The 22441-nt window shown below is 40.5% G+C and overlaps 2 protein-coding genes across 8 annotated transcripts in view; one reads left to right on the forward strand and one right to left on the reverse strand.

Annotated features, from left to right (window-relative positions):
* The window catches only part of LOC136843051 (aminopeptidase N-like), a 32630-nt gene extending 30637 nt beyond the window's left edge, over positions 1-1993 (reverse strand). Inside the window, exon 1 of the mRNA XM_067111039.1 lies at positions 1907-1993. Within this exon, the coding sequence (XP_066967140.1) occupies positions 1907-1993 (87 nt within the window). The remainder of the gene's footprint in view (positions 1-1906) is intronic.
* LOC136842555 (ribosome assembly protein METTL17, mitochondrial) overlaps positions 1-22441 on the forward strand; it is a 192322-nt gene that overhangs the window by 108011 nt on the left and 61870 nt on the right. For 6 of the 7 annotated variants that reach the window (XM_067110013.1, XM_067110006.1, XM_067110008.1 and 3 more), the window contains exon 2: positions 5017-5154. In XM_067110013.1, coding sequence (XP_066966114.1) covers positions 5104-5154 — 51 coding nt within the window. In that variant the 5' untranslated portion in view covers positions 5017-5103. Of the gene's footprint in view, positions 1-4558; positions 4690-5016; positions 5155-22441 lie in introns of all 7 variants that reach the window. The other variant, XM_067110007.1, reaches the window with a different exon arrangement.

Raw genomic sequence — 22441 nt, forward strand, 5'->3', positions numbered from 1 at the left:
GGGCAAGTGTAAAATTCCACATATGTGTCTTTCTGTGCTTTATCTACCACAAATCTCCACTCATCTCCAACCTTCCTTCTCATAGTTCACGTTTAAGTAGGGTTGTGTCTTCCTACTTTTTTGGTGCCTGCAGGAACCCAGCTGACACTATGATGTATTTTCCCAGTCTTTTAGGTATTGTTTCATTGTCATAGCAAGGGTCATGTCATAGTACAGTAATACAGATCATACTAGCTTCATGTATAATCCTACTTTTGTTTACAGTTCAAATCTATTTCTAAACCTTAATCAACTTTATCATTGAATGTCTTTTACTGTAATACAACAGTATAATATGAAGATAAAATGGCCCATAAAACACTGTATGAACATTTCAGCCATATATTTCGAGCACTTCCTTCCGTGCCCCTGCTCACTGGTAAAATATGGACAGATGATAGATACAAGGGTATATATACAGAACATATGTAGGTGTGGCAGTAAGTCTCGTTGGCATGCAGGTGGCCATTGATCCAGGAAGGATGGAAATTAAGGTATTCCCTTCTGATTTTTGGCTTCATTAGCTCCCATCTGACGATGCGTCTGGTGGTCGTATTTTCTAAAACACCTTCTGAAGAAGAGGCTTGATTAACCTGTCAATGTCATCCAATTTCCAATGTCCTCCTGACAGGTCCATATTGTTGGTTTGATTGATGATAGCAGATTCTAGTATCTTCCTTTTGTAAGGCCAACTACTTTTGAAAACCAGCTCTGCCCTACTCCAGTTTATGGTATGGCCTTTATCCTTAATATGTAGGAAAATCCTCGAACTCTCTGAAGCATATCGCACTGATCTTTTGTGCTCTGTTATTCTTTGTGAGATGGACCTACCTGTCTCCCCCACATAAATCTCATTACAATTGCTGCACAGAATCTTGTAAATTCCTGCTTCTTCCCCCCCTTTTTTTTTAACTGTATACGTTAATGAGCGAGCTCCCGATGGATTTGAGATAATGGAAAATGAAAAGGATTATAAGACCTGAGATGTTCTGTAGCCTTTTGGATTTTTTTGTCATATGGGAGCTTTTTTTAATGACAAAATAAAGCTTCCGAAACATCCAAAAAGCTACAGAACATCTCAGGTCTAATAATCCTTTTATTTTCCATTATCCCAAATCCATCGGGAGCTCACTCATTAATGTATACTTAACAAATGTATACTTAACAAAAAACAAGGGGGGAAGAAGCAGGAGTTTACAAGATTCCGTGCAGCAATGTGGCGAAGACAGGTAGGTCCATCTCACAAAGAATAACAGAGCACAAAAGATCAGTGCGATATGCTTCAGATAGTTCAGGGATTTTCTTACATATTAGGGATAAAGGCCATACCATAAACTGGAGTGGGGCAGAGCTGGTTTTCAAAAGTAGTTGTCTGTACAAAAGAAAGATACTAGAATCTGCTCTCATCAATCAAACCAACAATATGAACCTGTCAGGAGGACATTGGAAATCAGATGATATCGACAGGTTAATCCTCGGGCCTCTTCTTAAGAAGGTGTTTTAGAAAATACGACCACCAGACACATCACCAGATGGGAGCTAATGAAGCCAAAAATCAGAAGGGAATACCTTAATTTCCATCCTTCCTGGATCAATGGCCACCTGCATGCCAACGAGATTTACTGCCACACCTACATATGTTCTGTATATATACCCTTGTATCTGTCATCTGTCCATATTTTACCAGTGAACAGGGGCACAGAAGGAAGTGCTCGAAATATATGGTTGAAACGTTCATACAGTGTTTTACGGGCCTTTTTGTCTAAAACTTTATCATTGTTAAATATTTGAAAGATTCACCCCCAATAACCTCTTCTCCATCTGAACTTATTTCATCTCTTTGTGCATATTCTCTCATTATTTATACTGGCAAGTGAGAGGGCAGGAAAAGGGACAATAGGCCACCATAGGTTGGTACTCCTGGAAGGCCTAGAGAAGCCCAGATGCCAGCCATCTTCTGAGCCTCAGAACCTGAAATAGAACAAGATGGCGTTGCCTCCTCCCTCACTGGTGGGGGAACCTCCCTCCCACCCAAGAGAGCAGGAGCAACCAGAGAGATAATATCTCCTGACTCTTCACCCGAAACTTCCAAAGACGAAGCTATGGAAGAATGGGATGGGATAAAATCTTCCAAGGAAGAAGCAGCAACTGGAGGAAGATTGGGAATAGAGGGAACCAGAAGGAGACTGAGAAGTGGCCATCGAAGGAGAAAACCCCTTCCAAGATGGCGCCTTCTCCCTCCTCTTATGCCTCCTCTTGGCAAAAGACCACCACTGCTCAGGAGAGGGGAAGGGAGCGAGCCTTCGACTCCCCTCCCCAACAAAGACAGGGCAAGAAACAAGATGAACCAGAGACAGGGACTCCCACCAGTCCTGGAGAGCAGGTCAGGACCAAACGCACTGTCAAAGATCTTTCAACATCAACCTCCGTGTAGAGTGAGAGGGGGAACTTGCCAGGTTTAGGCAAGAAATATCCTCATGTGACTGAATACGAAACCCTCGCCTGGAAACACGAAAATCTGCCTTGTCTCAGTCCTCTCAATTACACAACATCTGAAAGACTAGTACATTACGACATTCCAAGAAATTTGTAGTCAAAAATAAAAGAACATTGTTTGTTCATGAAAAGGCATTTCAGAACAAGGAGGAAAAGAACATCGAAGAAGGAAGTTCTTAAACAAGGTTGAGAGAAGTTTAAAAACTTGTAAACTATCCCTCCAATTCTCTACAGTTACGTGAATAAAGAAAACAGAATACACGAACATACACCAAGGAGATAGGTGTTGGGTTTGCGAAAATATGAAAAAAAGTAAAATGATATACAGGCAGTCCGTGGTTATCAGCAATCCGGTTTTATGGGGCTTGTTTAGCGACAAAAATTAGCAATTTTCGGTGCCGATATGCACTGATTTCCGCTTATCGGCACCAATAATCACACATTGGCACCAATACATACCTAATAGAGACGCTGGTCTCCAGTTATCGGCACTGATAAGCTCCGAAACCGATTTTCGGTTATTGGCGATTTTCACTTATTTTCACACCGTTGATACAGAGCCCCGCCAATAACCAGGGACTGCCTATATAAAGAGAAAGGCTCCAAAACTTATACGGGCTAAAACAAGTCAATATGGCTACGTAGCAAGTCAGTAGTGAGACATAAAAAACATGTTGAAATGTTTCAGTATATCAATATACGCAAAGTATAAACAAAAATATATGCTGTAAACAATATACAAAAACAAATATATTCAGACACAGAAGAGATAGTTGAACAGCAGGACAGAAAGAACGCATGTTTATATTAGACTACAGCTGAAAGAAAACTGTGTAGAACTGAATGTACACCGACTTGGTGGGCGTTGCTTCTGCCCGTATCATTGGTAACTGTTACCATAACCACCTGGCAAAATTTTAACGGATGGATTCCCAGCTCGCTGAAAGTTAATCCCATATGTAAAGACCGAGGGCTTGTATGTTAGGAAAAATACAAATTACTTTAAAAATTTGTCATTTTTCTTAGTTTGAGTCCTGTCTCTTTAGGTAGGCTACTGTACATGATGGATTCTTTTAAGTATCATCACCCTATTCTAAGTCCTTCAGGTTTTGTTTCTCCAATCTAAACCTTCTCTTCCTTCTCGGACCAATTTTTTGTCATAATGAAATATATGCGAAGGGTAGACAGCAAAGGTGGAATACCATTCCCTTGTAGTGCACCCATTATTTACTGCAAATTCACTGCACAAGATTCCATCAACATTAACTCTGAATCTACTCTGTTCATGAATGATTTCAATTGGCTTTACATATTTAATGATTTAATGGGAGTGCCATAGCAATGCAAGACCCTCCATAAAATTGGTCAGTGGTTGCAGTCAAATGCCTATTTGATATCAATAAAAGCCATTGGAAGGGGATTTTTAAATTCCATACCCTGTTGCTTAGTATGTCTTGATACAAATACTGTACAGTATTTAATTCTTGCAACTTCTGCTTTATCTAAAGCTTCAAGAGTGGTTGCCATATAAGTACTTGTATAATTCTGTAGTATATTATAAAGAGTACAGGCAGTCCCCGGTTAACGGCGATCCGGTTTTGTGGCGCTTGTCTAGCGACGAAAATTGGCAATTCTTGGCACCGAAAATCACCGATTTCCGCTTATCGGCGCCGATAATTGGGTATTGGCGCCAATACATAACTAACAGAGGCGCCAGTAACTGAAATTTGACGCTTTCCGGTGCCAACAAGCCCCGAAAATCGCTGATTTTTGGTTTGCGGCGATTTTTGGTTATCATCACACCCTCAGAACGGAACCCCCGCCGATAACTGGGGACTGCCTGTATATATAAAAAGACTTGTTATATTTGGTATTTTTTATATGGTAATCTTACATTATTCTGGTGCCATAATTGCTAAACTATAGTACAGGCAGTCCCCGAGTTACGATGGTGTCGACTTAAGTCAGTCCAATCTTACAACGCTTTTCAAAAATATTAATAAAAAATTCATCTCCAACTTAGGCGAAAATCCAAAGTTAAGGCTGTCCTGAAGTTAAGGCTGTGTTAGGCTGGGTACTAGTTTCTGAGCTCCCTCATGTAAATAAGAAAGTGTCACCATCCTTCAAGTGTGTAAGCCAACCACAGTATTAAAGGTAAGGCTTTCATAACTTTTTTTTTATTTTTATAAATTTTTTAAAGTTAAGATGACTTAAGTCACGCCTCTGGTATGGATCTCCATCATAACTCGGGGATTGCCTGTACTGTATTAGACTTGACTGAATTCCTAACTGTATCATGTGCCAGGAGAATAAGTAAATAAGTAATTTGTGTATGACTAATAGTGTAACTGAATTCAGTTTAGGTCCAAGTATACATGTGTTTGAGTTCCAAGAGTTACAGTACTGTATATCCAGTGAAATCTTCTGGAGAAGGTAGTCACACAGTACTGTGTAATTAGATGATTTTTATTTCTTTTTCAGATTTGTAAGGGGAAAACAAAGTACTGTACCACACTGAGGTCTCTTTGATTTTTAATAATAATCTGCTTCCAACAAACAGAAATCAGAATGAATTGCTCCAAGAAGCTTTTATTTCATTACCGTAGACTTCAGTCGAGGGTAAGTAACATTATTAGAAGTGTTTCAAGTGCTCAAAGGAATAGCAATTTTTAGCGCAATTGTTATTTGAGTGGGAGATACAAAAGAATTGCATTATTGAAATTTCATATTTTTTAAATTGCCTCTCGGTGATGATAGCTGTAAAGTCCTGATCCAGTTGGAGGATGACAAAGTATAAACAAAAAAATTTTGCATGTATCATCTAATTATACTGTTTGTTGACTCCTTTTCATTGTGAACTGTGGTTCATGCATCTACATATTGTTCTCAGTTTTATTGCTTTCATCATGGCAAGAGGCCCAGTGGACAAAGTGTTGTTAAATTTACGTTTTTGTTGGTGGACTAGATTATTGTTTGATATTGATTGGCTTTCTTGACTCTCAAACAGCACCACTTTGTTAGCTTACTGGAGAAAAAACCAAGGACATACAAAGTCAGAGTCATTGTTTCTCATTAGTATAAGCAAGATATTCACCTTCCACAGTTCATACTGGGGAGGATGAATATTGTGAAGGACCAGCTCAGCAGACAGGATCAAGTGCTGTCGTTGGAGTGAACATTGCATCCTCAGGTCTTCATGGACCTTTGGAGATTTTGGGGTACTCCCCTTCTGGATCTGTTTGCTACAGAATTTAACCATCTGCCAATGTAATGCTCTCCAGTACAGGATCCTCTAGCGTGTGCGGTAGACACAATGCTATTACCAAGGGGTATACAGTGAACCCCCCGTATTCGCAGGGGATGCGTCCCACACCCCCCCGCGTATAGGTCAAATCCGAATGCTTAAAACCCTCTAAAAACACTTAGAACTGACCATTTTGATAGCTTAAACCAAGGAAAACCCTGTAAAAAGCTTATACTTGAGTATTTTAATAGTTTTATCACAAAAAGTGCATTTATTCATGAAAATTATATGAAAATACAGTAATTAGTGAATATTTCTCAGTGAAAAATATTGCGAACGAATGATGGCTAGATATGTTCCATAGAGAAACCCGCGAACGCGTGAGTCCATGAACCATGAGAATCCGAATGGGGTTTACTGTACCGTAATTCCATGCTAGCTTCAGTGTTAAGGCACATTGGTTTGCATATCTCCTCTAACATGGACATTAAGGAAGCTATACACACTTTTGACAATTAAGAACCTAGTATTCTTGTTGGCTTTGACCTCGGCTAAAAGGGTTAATGAGCTTCAGGCCTTCTCCTGAAATGTGGTCTTTACATTCCAAGAAGCAGTCCTTCTCTTTTTGTCAGTCTTAAGGGCAAACAATGATTTAATGTCTCAAGCTCTGCCACATTGCATTAAAGTCCCCAGTCTGTCCTCCTTGGTTACAGAAAGGGAAGACTCCTCCCTCTGCCCAGTCAGAGTGCTTGTGCTTTACATGAAAAGGACTATGAATCTCAGACATATCATAAAGAACCTTTTTTTGGTAGACCCAGGAGGCCAGATATCCTAGTGTCTAAGATCGCTGTGGTTTTATTCCTTAAGAACTTGCTTAAAGAAGCACGCAGCAATTTATGCCCTTCCTTTTTACTCCTATTGAAGGTCAGGTTCCATGAAATGAGAGCAGTGGCAACCTCTTTTAGTTTCCTTAAAAACCCCTCTCTGGAGAAGGTTGTAAATGCAGCGCAGTGGAGATGTTACCCAGTATCTGCCTCCAGTATTTGCAGGATGTATGAATTCCAGAGCTCTTTTGCCCCTCGTGTGAGCAGAGGAACTCATATTCTGAATGATTAGGGTAGTCTTACTTTAGTAGTTTTTTTATCTAGTTAGGAAATTGTTGAGTTTTTTGGGACCTAGTTTTGGGTTAATCAAGGGCCTTCATTCTTTTACCGTTGTTGCTCTGCAGGTCTAAGCACAGGGCCTTTGTCCCACTGTCATCAGACTGCAAGTGGTTTATCTTGCAAGGAATCTCCATTGATTTTCAGAGATCTTTGTGGCATTACATACTGTTCTTTGCAGCATCCCTTTGGCCCTTAGCTCCAACCCCCTTCATTTCTTTTACCATACCTCCATTCATATTATCTTTTTCCCATCTTACTGTCAAACCTCTCTTAACAGTTGTTTCATAGTGCAACTGTGAGCTTTTCCTCTTGTTACACCTTTAAAACCCATTTTTACTCTCAATTTCTCTGTCAGTGCTGAATGACATCATAGGTCCCAGCACTTGGCCTAAATTTTATATTCCATTCCATTCCATTAAATATTTACCTCTTTGTTACCATAAATCACCCCCCCCCTCCCCAACCTCCCCACTCATGTGGACAGAAACAAAACTGAGAACAATAGATGCATGAACCTTTTTACCCTGAAAGGGTGGGTCAGTAGACAACATAACTAGATGATCTAGGTAAAATTTTTTGTACAGTATTTGTATACTCTGTCATACTCCCACTGGTGTGGGACTTAGTAGATATAATAGTAGAGAGGGAAGTATTTAGAAGAATAAATTTAATTATAAAATTTTCTATTTTGCACTTTTCTTTGGTTTTTACCCTAGTAAATTACTTTGGTTGGGTATAATAGTAGTTAAGAGATTTTTATTGAAACAGTTTGAATACATTAAACAGCAGTTTTAGCTATTGGGATTTGTAGAAATATTTTAATTTACTTTTCACCAACTGTTCAGTGCCATATTTTGTGATAAAGTAAATAAGGATTTATAGGAAATGCTTTATTATTGTCAGTAAAGTAAATAAGGATTTATAGGAAATGCTTTATTATTGTTAGTGGATTTTGTTACAGATTTATTGTGCATTATAAATTTCTCATCTACATTTTAATAACTTACCTGTAAAGAGTATTTTGCTCACACTTTATGTTGAAGCAAGTTATGATTATGAGCTCAAAACAAACAAAGCATTGATTAATGCTGAATAACACCTGATGAAACTTACCTTACCATAAGCCACTGTAACAGTTTCTTTTCCTAGCATGTTAAGTGCTTATCAGCTCTATAAACTCACCCTTCTTCAATCTTTGAGATTTTGGGGCTTCCCAGAATTTGTCTATGGTAAAGCGTATGCTCATCAGTTACAGACATAGCAGTGTTTTTCTTTATGTATTTTTATGTTATAAAGCCAATTTTGGTGTCACTTTTAAGTTGAATATTTGTAGTTTCTTTTAGTACAGTTTGTTTTAAAATGGAAAAAAAAAAAAAGTCAAAATGACAATATGTTCATTGAAGCTTTTGGAGGATGACGTTTGTCATCACCAATATCCTAAGGCTTGGGATTAGGATTTGGCTTTATCAGAACCTCAAAGTATTGATTATTTTGTGTAGTACAGTATTTGTTTGTACAAGAATATTAACCATCGAGTATTCCAGGCACAAGCTGGAAATGGCTGTTAAAGCTGGTAACAACCTGGTTAATTCATGGTAGGTAGATGAGTGTTTAGGTATTTCCCACTCACCCAGCCCTTTTTCTTTGGCTGCTATATTGTGCAAACATTTTCATAGGTTCCCAACTGATTTGCATTGAATCTGTTTATTATGTATTTCTTTGGACCTGTGACTTTTGTCTGTTTTGTAATTGTGCATGGATTTGAATATAGCTGTTGTTCAGAATAAGAATATGACTTCTGAATAGCTTTGATTTGTGGGGCAAAATGGAGATTGTGGTCACTTTATGTCACCTATTACTGTGGATCCTGAAAGTTTTGCTCATTTTTATAGGGTTGGGTTTACAAATCTCAGAATGTGACAGCTCAAGTTGACATGCAGGTGTTTCTCTTTGTGAGTCTTTTGTGTGGTCATGGTACATCACCTGCTCCAACTGTGCTGGTGGCTTTGGGTATGTTGACATAGTCTTTGGAGTACCTAAAATGATGTGGTGTACTCTTGATATTCCAGGTGACCCTTCGATTTCCTTGTTCCTGGATCACTTAGCTTTGGCTACAGGTTCCTCTGCTGATGTTATTGTTCCTGCATGGGAGGTCAACCACATTGATCCTGGCTTTGCTGTCCAAATGAGGTACACATAGAAAAGGTGTCCCGAGCACACGATTTGACACTGTGATAATCTTAGGTGGACATGCAGTTACCTCCATTTGCGAGATCTGTGTTTGCTCTTGGTATGTCATCACCTGCTCCAGCTGTGCCAGTGGCTTTGGATATGTTGATAGAGTCCTTGATATTCCTGATGTCCCTTCACTTTCCATGTTCCTGGACTATTTAACTTTGGCTAAGGGTTTCTCTGCTGATGTTGCTATTACTGCCCAGGAGGTCAACCACACTGACCTTACCATCTCCTTCATAGTCGCTTTAGGAGACATCCTGCAGCTACTCCTGCTCCAGGTGCTCTTGTGCTTTGCCATCTCCCTGCCTTGACCTTATCTTTGGCTGTCATAGGCAGAAGAGTAAGACTCAAGACTGGAGTAAGGTGAAGTGAAAATGTGCCTCATCGTCATCCTACTCTTCCTTCTCCTTATCTTCTGCCCCTTTTTCTTAACATAGCAAAAAGTCCTCTCAAAAGAATTCTGAGAAGGCTTTGTATTAGTGTCTCCCCTTAGCTGGAAGGAAATGTATACACTCCAATCAGTGTGAGCTTTCAACTGTAGGCAGGTTTGACTCAGTAGTCCATAAGCTTAGTTGTGACTGCTTCTCTTCATGCTCTTCTTGGGAAGGAGGGACTGCCCAAACTTTCCCTCTGCTGCTCTTGCTTTATCTGAGGTACATTAAGGAAAGTCAGTGCTACCCTTGGGCCTCACATGTTGATATGCTAAAGAACCTGTTGTGGGGATTGGGGTTTCACACATGACAGGTTTCATTATGGCATGCTTCCAAGAATTGTGGGGACCATCATGTGTATGGTTGTGCTCCCATTCAGAGGTTGCAGGGTTTTTCTGGCCCCTCCTCTGTTTTGTTAGCGTATGATTGCACTTATACCTTCTCATATGTCTACAAATTCAGCTTTGGCTGTTCACAGAGAAGTGCTTAGGCCTGTAGACAGTGGTTTAGATTATTCACCGTCTATTAATAAAACATCTTCACCTTGTGATTTTACAAATGGTACCAGTAGGTCTGATCAATCTCAAGCATGATCCCCAGAGCAGTCACCAGAATGGGCTTAATCCTTCTCAGTCTTTGAGGGACCTGTTAGGACTGGAGGGTCCTGCTCCCACAGAACCCCTGGAGGCTGAATTGGAGATGCACTTTCATGACATTATTGCTCTTTCAAGAGTGCAGTGATCTTGAGGAAGCAAACACATCATGGTCTTTGAACATGATCTCTTCAATCAAAAGGACTTTAGAATTTGCCTTGGATGCAAGACTATTAGTTCTTTTGCAGTGGTCTGATTGCTAGAGATGTCTTGGAGTGGGTGAACAGTTTGTTCTGGTGGTTAGAAGGTTCCCTGGCCTCCTTCCAGTTCTAGCAAGCAGGTTCTCCCACCATTTGATATGCCAGAGATAGTGAGGCTGTTATCTCTTCAGGCTGACTACTGGGCCTATGGGCTGATTAACAATCTACACTGATGAGACTGAGTGGAAGGTACTTCTTCCTCTGCTGCAGAGTCAGAAACCATGGAATCAGTCAGTATGGCCTCCTTTCAGGCAAGATCAGGGCTCAACTAATGACTTTCTCTCACACTAGCCTACTAATGTGAGGGAGGTTCTTGAGGAGTCATGACTTTGACTAACCATTTCTCTCAATAAGTTTTGGCCCAGGTAAACTCAGTTTGCAAAGTGGATTAGTGTTGTACTCACCTTTACTCTTTTTGAAAAGTGAAGTTGAGGTGGCAATAGTTAGATGGTGTTCTGATAGCTGAACCCTTTAATCCACCTGTCAGTGTCCTTCTAGTTCTCCAGGACTACAATGGGAACTGTGGCCAAGCCTAGGGAAGGAGCTACTCCTGCATTGTCAATGTTCAGGAAAGGCTCGTTCCTCTTCAAAACCATGACAGGGAGTCTCGGTCCTCTTCAAAACCATGACAGGGGGTCCAGTCTTCTCTATCTCTGTGAAAGGAATCTGAGTATGTATTCCAAGTCCTTTGGCCACCCTCTCAGGCTCTAAGCTGAAAGAGAAGGAAGGTAAAGAAGGTCAGGTATTTTGAGGTAGGTGGCCTCCCCACCTCCAGCTGCCACAAGCAAGGGAATGCCTGTCATGCCACTGGGCAGTGTGGTAGTGACAGAGACTGAAGTCCTGGATAGTATGAGTCCTTTTGGATGGTTACATACTACCTTTTAAGGACTGCCACTCTTTACCTCTTTTTACCTACCAATACACTTTCCAGTTTACCTTCTGGGATCACCCAAAACTGTGGCCCTGTTGGCAGAAGTAAGGGCAATGCTGGAGAAGAATGCTATGGGAGTTGTAGGAAACCAGGTCCCAGGCTTCTACATTTGACTCTTCCTGTTGGCGAAGTCAGCAAGAAGGTGGAGACTGGTCATCAACCTCTCCATTGATTGAGTGTTCTTTAGGCTTGATTCAGGAGGAGACAATATGATCTGTATTTGAGTCCATTAGAGAGGGTGACTTCATGTTTTCTGTGGACCTAAAAGATATCTTCAGATGCTATCCATCAGGCCTGTAGGAAGTACCTCTGCTTTGCCTGCAAAGAGACTGTTTACAAGTTAAATATCCTGTGCTTCAGGCTAGGGACAACCCTCAGATGTTCACCTTGGTGTCAGCTTGGTCCCATTTGCATAGGGTATGCTTTCTGGTCTATCCTAACAACTGGCTGGTTCTGGCATCTTCAGAGGCACAGTTGCTTCAGGACAGAGATTGCCTTTTTGTCATTTGTCACAACCTAGGGGTTGCAATATAGTCCAGTCTCATTGCCAAGCAGTGTGCTTATGGGCATGGCAAAAGCAAGAGATTTTCTATCTTAATTTCATGTCAGCAAGTGCAGGGAAGGTGCAGCATAGTTCTTGTCCTGGTAGAAACAGCCAGCTCAACATCATGTTGTCCTTCACCAGTTTATGCTTTAAAGGTGCCTTAAGCAAAAGTGGTCAGCTGCCAGCAGTCCACTTCATTATCCAATATACATCAGCTAGAAAGGAAGGGACACTCCTGTAATGTTTTTCTTTATTGTTACCCATTACCAATGTAAAGAAGTTTATTATTGTTATCTTTGTAATGTTTGTTATAGTAACGTTCCTTTCTGCTTCTTATTTGAATTAGTTTTATATTTCCTTTATAGTTGCTTTATCATTTCTGGCTTTGTTTGTTGTTAGTTGTTAGAGTCCCAGGAGGCTTAGGAAGACACAGTGCAGTTTTCTTACTTCATTAACACACTAGTAAAATAAAATAATACAGTATATATACAAGTTAAGTAGTATGACTACGAATCGAAGTATGAGCCTTTCTTGAATCATCTTAACCCACAACTGGTGAGGCTCTCGACCTCACTCCACTAAGGCTCTCGGATATTCTCCTCTCTCTCTCCCTTCAAGCTTGCTTTCTTGAAGGTTCTTCAAAGGAAATGTCCATCCCACCAGTAGGTGGACAGTTGCTTCTGTTCTGCCTTGTAGTCGTCCTTATTGGTTGAAGATTATCTAATGACATCCCTTGGGTGTGATTAATTGACTTAATTCCTCCTACTGTGGGTGGGACTAATGATGTCACCGGAAGTCTTCAGGTTCCGGCGAAAGTTGAAAGGTCAGGACACAGGTGAGACGGGTAGACAGTTTTTAATGGTTGCGCTTAGATTATTCAGGCACCAGTGTTTTGGCTACATACTCACGACACTTCATGATCGTTAATCTTTCTCTCTTTCTCTGTCTCGTTTCTCTATTATTCATTCTCTCTCTCTCTCTCTTTCTCTGTCTATCACTTGTCTATTTATGGTTCTCTCTCATTTCTTTTTCTCTCTGTTATATTTATTCTCTTTGTTATATTTACAGTATTCAAAACTAATATTCTCCTAGCTATCATTACACTCCTGGTGGGTATTGAACTCCTCATCTCTACAGATGCTTCTGTTTTTCAGATAGTGCTTCACTTTCACTTTGTTTCACTTTGTTTGGTTTTATGTACAGCCCTCCACAGGGATAATTCCCTCTGACGGTCCCTTGTACGTTTTCAAAATAAGGTGCTTCTTATATTTTATAATTGTCTTTCAGTGTTTTCTCGCAAGTATTGTAGCTCCTGCAGAATAGGAGAGTCTTTAGTTCTTTTTTAAATTTGCTTTATTCTTGTATTAAATTGCATAGAAAATTATTAGTCAAAGCCATGATCTGTATTATTTTTCACCATTGACACATATTCTTTATATACTGTGCACTTATTGCCATCATATGTTTTATGTTTAGTATCAATATGACCTTACTTTACACAATTTTTACACTTGATGTTGCTAGCACATGAATTTGATTGGTGATTTTCACCACATCTAGGGCAAGCTTGGTCATTTCTACAATTTGTTGCATTGTGTCCAAAGTCCTGACATTTATAGCATTGATAGGGCATGTAACACTTTTATACTTTGCAACAGCTATACAGTGTACACAATTTGTCACCTCTATCATAGATAGCCTCTCGTATATGTGGTGTGGGTTTGATGATATAGTGTTTATATTTTTCATCTTTGACTATCATTTCCTTTACAATCTTCAGTTTGTCATTTTCAGAAATGAGGCTACCTATCCATGGATTTTTCTTTACAATGTTATCGACAATGTCATCTTCATCCTTCGGGACATAGACTACTTTTATTTTTGGTTCAAGTTTACCCCTCTCAATTGTTGGTATGTTGTTGATTTTCTTAAACTCCATTTTTGCCTTTTCTAAGTTTTTCCTGTCTGGAAATCTTACAAGTAAGTGTCCATCTTTTGTTGTTTTAACCTGTTCAACTGGTGCTGTTATTTTACTCATAATTTTTCTCTTTTCATTAGCTGCTGTGCTCTCTTCGTTTGTAAATTTGATCAGAAGCATTTTTTTGTCTTTAGTGATTCAGCATAAGTTTCGTCCATGTTCGTCATGGTCTTTACATCTTTATCAACATTATCAATTTTGTTTTGGATTACATCTATGTTGATTCACTAGTTTTCTGAGTGGAATCCTGAATCAGCTTTGTTAATATCTCTGTGTTTTCTTTTATTTCTTCAAGTTCATCTTCAATGAGTTTTTGTGTGTTCTTTGTTCAGGCCTCTTGCAATTGTTAGAGATGTACAATATATTATCACTACAAAGTATGGGTGTGTATCTGACCTGACCTTGATTCTTGAACATTTATAATGGAACCATACATCACACATTTCACAGCAAGTTCCTTCCTCATCAACTTCCTCAGAGCAATGTCCGCAGGTTGCTGACTCTCGATTTGGGTTGACTCATCCTTCTCCAGTATTTTATTTAGTGTTCCATCTTTATGTGCTGCTTTGATAATTATGAGATAATGTTCATATGATAGTTTGATCTTCCCTTTACTGCCCTTTACTGTATTTGATTTAATTTCTGCAGTATTTTATCTTTTTCCTTCCTCTTCTTTATATTCACTTTGAACATTGCGCAAGTCAGGCACTTTCCACAGAGCACTTCACAGACATGTCCTACCAGCACAAAAGCTACTACCGTTTTGTGAAGGGAGAGGTGAAATGCACATCTGGACCACCTAGTCACTTCAGGTGTTGTAGACAGTAGACAGCCTACACCTACATCTGTCATTGAGATTCTAGCAGCATCATTGGCCCTAGAATCATATAAAAATCAGGTGAAGGGCCATTTGGTTGTTGTGACGAGTGACAACATGATTGTAGTGGCATACATTACCAAGTTGGGGATGGTCTCCCTCCTTCTGTCAGTTATTAAGGTAGATGCATGAGTGATTGATTCACTTTGATGTCAAGCTGTTATCTTGAAGGAGGAATATAACAACCTCAGTTACTAGGGTCAAGATATATAGGGGTATATGTCTATGATGTAGAGATTGTTCAAGCTTATGGGAAATGCCTAATCAACTTGTTCGCCACACAGCTGAAAAGTATGCTCCCCTGTTTCAAACCAGTGGGCTGCTCTGAAGGACATTTCCAGCACCATTAGATTATTCAGTTGTATATGCCTTTCCACCATTCAGGCTGACTCAGATGATTACCCTTGGACTTGGGTTGACTTTGGTGGCTCATACTTGCCCACATGCCAGGTTGTATCTCAACCTGTTAGGTCTTTTGGTCAAGGCACCAAAAGAGATTACCCTATGGCCCACTCTTCTGCATTAGCCTCATGGGCTGAGATATTGCTTATTCATTCAGTTTTTACTTTACAGCTGGAGAATATCCAGCAGCCTCTGCAGGAGAGAGGCTGTTCTCACAAGACTGCATCAGAGATGTTTCACTGTCTCCAGGGACCAGATATCATCTGCAATTAATATGATAGACAGGTAGTATCTGGTTAGAGCCACTGTACAGATCTTGGACTTGCTTGTCAGGCTTTGTTGAGACAAGCTCCTCTCAACCCCTGCTGTGAAAGGCTTAGAGCCAGGTCTTCCTACTCATTGCATGGACCTCTCTTCCTTGGGAGAACTGATCACATTAATGAACTGTGAACATTCTTGCCAACCCTGCAAACTCAGGCCTCTGGAGTGGAATGTGACTCTTTCCAAAGTATTAATTGAGGAGAATGTATTTTTTGTTAGAATTAACTTTAACAAGGAGTAATAGTGAGTTGCACATCCTGTAATATCAAGTGTGACATGCAGAAGACAGCAGCTCACTTTCAAATTCATCCATTTCTGAGTTCATGACATAAACTCAGAACCCATCTGTTTCTTCTCCCTCCAAGACTCATGATGGCAGTCTGGATGAGATGCTTTTGTTTTTCAGTGTCAGCCTTGCAATACTATCAAATAAGACCAGGCATCTTAGGCCCGAGTTTCAGCATCTATTTGTTAGTGCTGGAGGCACAAGAGGGAGGTGTACAAGAACATGCTTTTCTTTTTAGCTTCCTGTGGTGGTTTTTACAGGTTGTATGGTGAGAGGTCATAGCCTTGTTCTTGGCATATGGGAGGAACTTATCAATTCACCAAGTAATAAGATAAAGGTCTGGTATCATCAGAATACCTAAAAGTAATTGTATACAGGACATTGGTGGGTGCACAACAAATTGTGTGGGTACCCAAATCTTACAAGGACATAAAAGTATCTTACACAAGTTACAAGGATGACATAAAGTTGGGGTTGAATGGGTTAGTGACTTGCTCCTCTCTCGTCAGTAGTCAGGCCAAGTATGTGCTGTAATGGGCTACAGTGCAGGTGAGCTACATAACCGAGTTCCTTGTCATAGAGCTTTGGCTCAAAATATGTGACCCACTTATGCATAATGAAAAAGTGCTGGTTCCTTCCACTTACCTATCTGCTATCAAATAACTACTTCATTACCAAACTTCAACAACTATTTTCTGTTCACTCCAGGAATACTCCTATACAGTATAAAAGTTTTGTTTTGTGTATCCAGGAAAAATACAATTTATTATAGTGATTTTTCTTTTACATGGATAGTAGTTAGTGAAGAATATCTTTAAATGTTATGGTTAGTATATGCTGTGTCAATACAATTTCAAACCTCATATTTATTCTGAGAAATATGCAAACCATCTTTAAAATAGGAGTATTATTTTGACACTATAAGCTGATGTAGTCATTGGAGCTTTGTAATAAGGTACAGTAGTTACAGGTTGAAGGCAGGGTTTGTATGGGGAATGTGTTCTTTTGCATGTGTTGTGCTCATTCTCTGACTTCCTCCTTAAAGCTTATACTTAGTATTTGTTGTTGAATCTGGGCTGTATAGTAACTGTGATTGCTAAAGATTTTGATTGAGCAGCATAGTCGTGCAGGATGTAAGTGCTGGTGTGGACACTGTATGTCCTTTGTTACTGTTGATCCTCACCAGTTTTGTTTGTTTTTCAAGGAAGGACTTGAAGCCCTGACTCGGCCTCCAAGGAATGTGCTGACAGGTCCCCTTTGTCTAGGAAGAAATCTAGCAAGAAATTTAGGAAGGCCAAAAACATTTGCCAGTGTCTTTGGTAGGGGTTACTCTGCCTTTGACACTGCCAAATCTATTGGGTTCTTCATGCTGGAATGCCTCTCTCAGTGACAACCCAGGTTGATCCAATCCAAGAGGGGTACACAAATGGCCACACATCAAGCTCAAACCAGGTGAGACCCTAATACTGCATGTGCTTGTGGGGCATCACTTCTTACTCTTGTTGCTGCAGTCATCATGGATTTGTTGAAGTTCTGGAAAGTATGTGGCCTTCCTTAGGCATCACTGAAGACCCTTCTTTCACCATATCCTGGACAATTTAGTTTCAGCTACAAGGCTTATTGTTCCTGCACTTCCTGTGATGGAGTTAACACCTTTGAGCCTCCAGTTTTTATGGTTTGAACTGTCGGATATACCCAGTGGTACTTCTGTTTCTAACCTGTGTGCCTTGACTGCATCCTTGGCTGTAGTTCAAGAGAGTAAGGTGAGTGGCAGGAGCAAGGAGAAGAAATTTAGAAGCCGCCACCTCCAACTCCTCAATGAACTCTTCTTCCTATTCTCCTCATCATCTTTTGCCCCATCTTATCAGAATTCACTTGAGGGTCTTTTTTCTTTGAAGGTTGATGGCAGTGTTTACATACCTTCCATTGAAATGTACACCATAGGCAGAGTTGACACTGGATTCTTCTTTTGAGATAAGATGACTGCCCCAGACCCTTCTCTTGATTGTATTCCATTTGAGTTAGAGGAAAAATCAGTGCTACCTTCTTGTCCTGCCCACATGCATTCCCTATACAGGCAGTCCCCGGTTTACGACAGTCCGGGTTTCTGTATAAACGTTCCCATTTTATGATGCTTTTCAAATATATTCATCTGAAATTATTTTCCAGTTTACTAGCCGTCTAAGTTCAGTGTTGTGTGCATGCACATTAGTGCTCATCCGAGAAGAAATTTGACCAAAATGGCAGGAATAATCATAATTTGGAGGTTTTCAAATGAAAACTCAATAAAAATGCAGTTTACATGGTTTTCAATGCACCCTTCCATTAAAAGTCAAGGTGTTCCTTGTTTTGACAAGTAATGATTTTTACCGGTTTAGATTCTGATCATTCATGTCGGAAGATCTATAAATGGGACCATATCATGCTTGTGTGATCAGAGGGTTTGCTGTTAGAAAAAGTACCCATTTTATGATGCTTTCCAGTATCATGGCAGCCTGTCTAAGACTTCAGTGTGTGTGCATGCACAACAGTGCTCATGAGCATTTGACCATACTATCTACTAGTCAACTTTGGCTAATCATAGGGAAGTTTACAAGTTGACCATGGTTTCTGAATGTGCTTCTTCCATTAACAATTCAACCTCAGCTTGTTGTTCAGTAATGGTACCAGTAGGTCTGATCATTCATGTCCAAGATCTATAAATGTTCACCATGGCAGGCTGGTGCATCTACCTCTCTGCTGTTAGAGGAACCTACTCATGCTCTAGGAGGTTTGATAGGTCACAAGAGTCCTTTTTCATAGTCCCTACAGTGCAAGTAGGAGAGGCACTTGCGAGAGATCATTGGGTGCATCCGTGAGTGCAGTGATCTCTGGGAAGCAGCCACTGCTCCTTTGTTGAACTGAGTCTTGTAGATAGAATGGTTTCAAGGGTTCACTTCAGGGGTGAGACTTGTTCTGACTGATTTGGCCTCTGGTTCCTTTGTGATTTTTTGCACCAGGCAAAAATTCTGCATATCAGGAGGTTTCCTGGCTTCCAGCAGATTGAGCAAGCTGCTTCTACCACCTCAGACTCTCCAGTAAAAATCAAACTTGTTAAAGGAAGCCAAGACTTTTCAGTCTGCTAACTGACAATAACTTTTCCCTTGAGAGACCTGAGAGTCATGAACCATTAAGTCTGTCCCCATGGCTGGTTTGTTTGTCTTCTTTCTTTTGGGAGAAGAACTAACCTGCACTTTGGGGTCTTTCAGAAGGTAATATCTTGAGAGTGACCCCAGTGCTTTCATTGAACTGGATCTTATCAATATTCTAGAGGAGACACCATTGTTTCAACTGCAGTTGTCCCCAGTTGATGGTGGTGTTTTGTACCAGATGCAGTCTAATATACAGATCTGATGGTTCCATGGCTTCCAACAGCTTGAGCAAGCTGCTTCCCCAACCTGTGACACATCAGTGGAAGTTTTAAGTTCTGTAAGACACTGAGACTACTCCCCTTCAGGTTGAATCATCATTCTGCAGACTGACAACCAATCTCTTCCTGGAAAGAGTCCTACAAGAGGGTATAGCCTTCTCATCTGTAGAGTCAGTCACCATGTCCTTCTTCCAGGCAGCTTTGTTACTCAATCTTTGGTTGAACACAGTTGCTGACTTCCCTGTCACAGTGTTTGATATTTAAATGAGAGGCCAAAGTTCTGAAGGTTGTGTCAGAAGGAAAGGCTTTGACTTTCCTATTACGTCAAAGAGCTATTCTTCGGGCAAACACTGCTCTTCTGTCAGTAAGTTTCAGCTAAGAATAGCCTCTTCTTGTAGAACAAATATCATGGGATTTTTTTTTTTAAGAGTAGAGTTGAGGTGGTGATGGAAGTCTTTCCATTGTACTTTTCAGCAAGCTCACAAAGGTTACAGCAAAGTTCCTGTCAGACATCAGCAACCAGCTCGGTTTTGGCAGGTCATCCTAGGGCATGCCATTCTTGGAGGAGCTTGTGCCTTGATGGCACTTCCACCGGTGCTGAACTTCATTGACATGTGAAGCAATAATGATCAGCCCCCATTATCCTTTGTATCATCCCATACCCTTAAGCTGATAAGTCGGGGATGATTTTCGTGGTGGTTGGATGACAGGAACCTCATAGTGGGAGTATTCCTGATTACATACTTCTGCTATGGAGATACTTTAGTTTCTGGCCATATCATAGGAGCTTGTTTCTTTTGGTGTGTGTACAAAGACAGTCTTCATCTGCACATCAACATCTTGGAAGTACATGTACCATTGCTAGTTTTGCTAGTATCTTGAGACTGTGTCATTGGTAACAGTATGAATTTATGGCATGAGTTATGTAAACAAACAAGGGAAGAGTCTCCCTTCACTTTTGTCAGGTGGCATTGTAGATGCATGAGTGTATTGTTCTCCATGCTGTCAAACTGTCAACTTAGTACTTCCTGGGTAGGAGGGTTGTTTTGAAAGACCAGCTTATTGTCAAGGTTATACAGTACTGTATGTTTGAGCTTTTGGAAATGTTGGGGTTGACTTAGAAGTCACCATCCAACACTTAAGGGTCAATCTGGCATCTACACCTTTTTGCCATTTAGTCTGATTCACCAAGTAATCAACTGAATGCTGATTATTCTGGATCTCAGAATGACCTTTGTGGCTCCTTGTTTTCCTTATGCCAAGTGGCATCCTGAGCTGCTAGCTCTTCTGGTTGAGGTGCCCAGAGAGGTTCTTCCTTGGCTCAGTCTTTTCTTTCAGCCACACATGCTGAGGTATCACCAGTCTGTACAGACCCTCAACCTTCAAGGTTGGAAGATATCCAGCCATATATGTAAAAGAGGGGCTTTTTTTTTTTTTTTTACAGGACTATCTTCTGCAGTTGGTGGTGCAGACCAAGTTTGCCTCTGGTTGTATCATCTCTTCAGCATATCAAAGACTTCCTTGGCCACCTTTTTCAAGACAGGTTCCTATTATTTGTTGACAGGGTCTCTCTCCAGGTGTAGCTTTCACTTAGCAGAGCAGATCTCAGACTTCTTTGTCCACTGTCATGAAGACAAGCTTTCTCAGTCACTGCAGTGGAAGGATATTGCTCAGCCCAGTGCCAAGTTCTCTGATGGAAGGGCATGAATCTCTCTTCCTTGGTAGAGTTATCCATGCACGTGAGGAGGTTTGAAGTCTTGCTCACCTTAGGAGCTTTGGCCTATGGAATGGGATGGAACTCATCCTCCTCATCTTGAGTGACATGCTGCATAAGCCCTTGAGGAAGTCCTCAGATAGGGACCTCACTTTCAAGACTGTTTTTCTGCTAGCCTTAGTGTGGTGAAGCATGTTGACGAGTTGTATGGCATTTCATGCCTTGTCTGATGTTCAAAGGTTTGGGAATCTCCCATTCTTATTTGTTTCTGAGTTTGTTGTTAAAAATCAGAAAACTGACAAGAGATTTGAGAGTTTTTTTTATTCTCTCCTTGAGGAATTGCTGGTGTTGATGTAGATGAGAGTTTTTCTGTTTAGTGAAAGCCTTGTGAACCTATTTAAAAAGAACCCAACTTCTCAGGCCAGTGCGATGGTATCTTTTTGTTGGTAGAGGCAGGCACAAGAAGATTTTGGCCCCTGTGGGGGGCTAGTGCCATCAGTGCACCTCACTGAATGCATTGTAGGCATTACTTAAGACTCTCTTCAGCATCCCTTTGGCCCCTTTCATTCCTTTTACTGTATACCTCTGTTCATATTATCTTTCTTCCATCTTACTTTTCTCCCTCTCCTAAATATTTTTTCATATTGCAACCTTCTTTACTCTGTTTCACTCTCTGCGCAGAATGACCTCACAGGTCCCAGTGCTTGGCCTTTGGCCTAAATTTTATACTCCATGAAAATTTTGGCTTCTTGAAATGATCAAACGGGGCATATGGGCCATCCTGTGAGGAGAATGGTTGTTCATTCCAGACAAAGCTCACAAAGATGGGTATTGCCAAGTCCCTAGGCTTTTGAATTAATTATTCAGTTTCTTAGGTAATAATGGCAGATAGGTGGCATCAGCAGTCACAAGAAGAAAGCATCCAAGAACACTTTCTTTTTGACTTTGTGAAGCAGTCAAATAGTCAAATGGGTCATCCCACAAGGACGATTGTCCAGTCCCATTGAGAAGTCACAAAGACTTTCTGGATGAATTACAATATTCAGTTTCTCAGATAATTAGGGCAAGTATTTGGCATTGGCAGATGACCTTTACCTTATTTTACTTAAGAGAAATCACCCATAAGTCATTCTTAGGCCTCATGTTGACTTGTTTACACTAGAATCACCAAAAATAAGAGACAGAAACACTAGAGATCTTAGTGAAGTTGTGCATGGAATGACAGCTACAGTTAAAGTGAGCACTTCCTCTATGTTTCACTTGGGAACTGCACACAGGTGATGTACCTGATCCCATATGTGTTTTAACCAGTCATCTTTGTCCATCCTTAAACTGAGCAAAAGTCCATTAATGGGATGGAATTTTCTCTTGACAAAAAGTCCTTATCCCCAATTGTCTGTAAAAGGAGACATCCATTAGCCCAGGTATTACTGTATAAACTTTTTTGCAATGATTTCTTTCTGGGAATAAGAAGTTTGGCTCAAGATGTAGGGCAAGAACAGTGGAACACAATAGGTG

This window comes from Macrobrachium rosenbergii, chromosome 10, assembly GCF_040412425.1.
Source record: "Macrobrachium rosenbergii isolate ZJJX-2024 chromosome 10, ASM4041242v1, whole genome shotgun sequence".
NCBI classification, from domain to species: Eukaryota; Metazoa; Arthropoda; class Malacostraca; order Decapoda; family Palaemonidae; genus Macrobrachium; species Macrobrachium rosenbergii.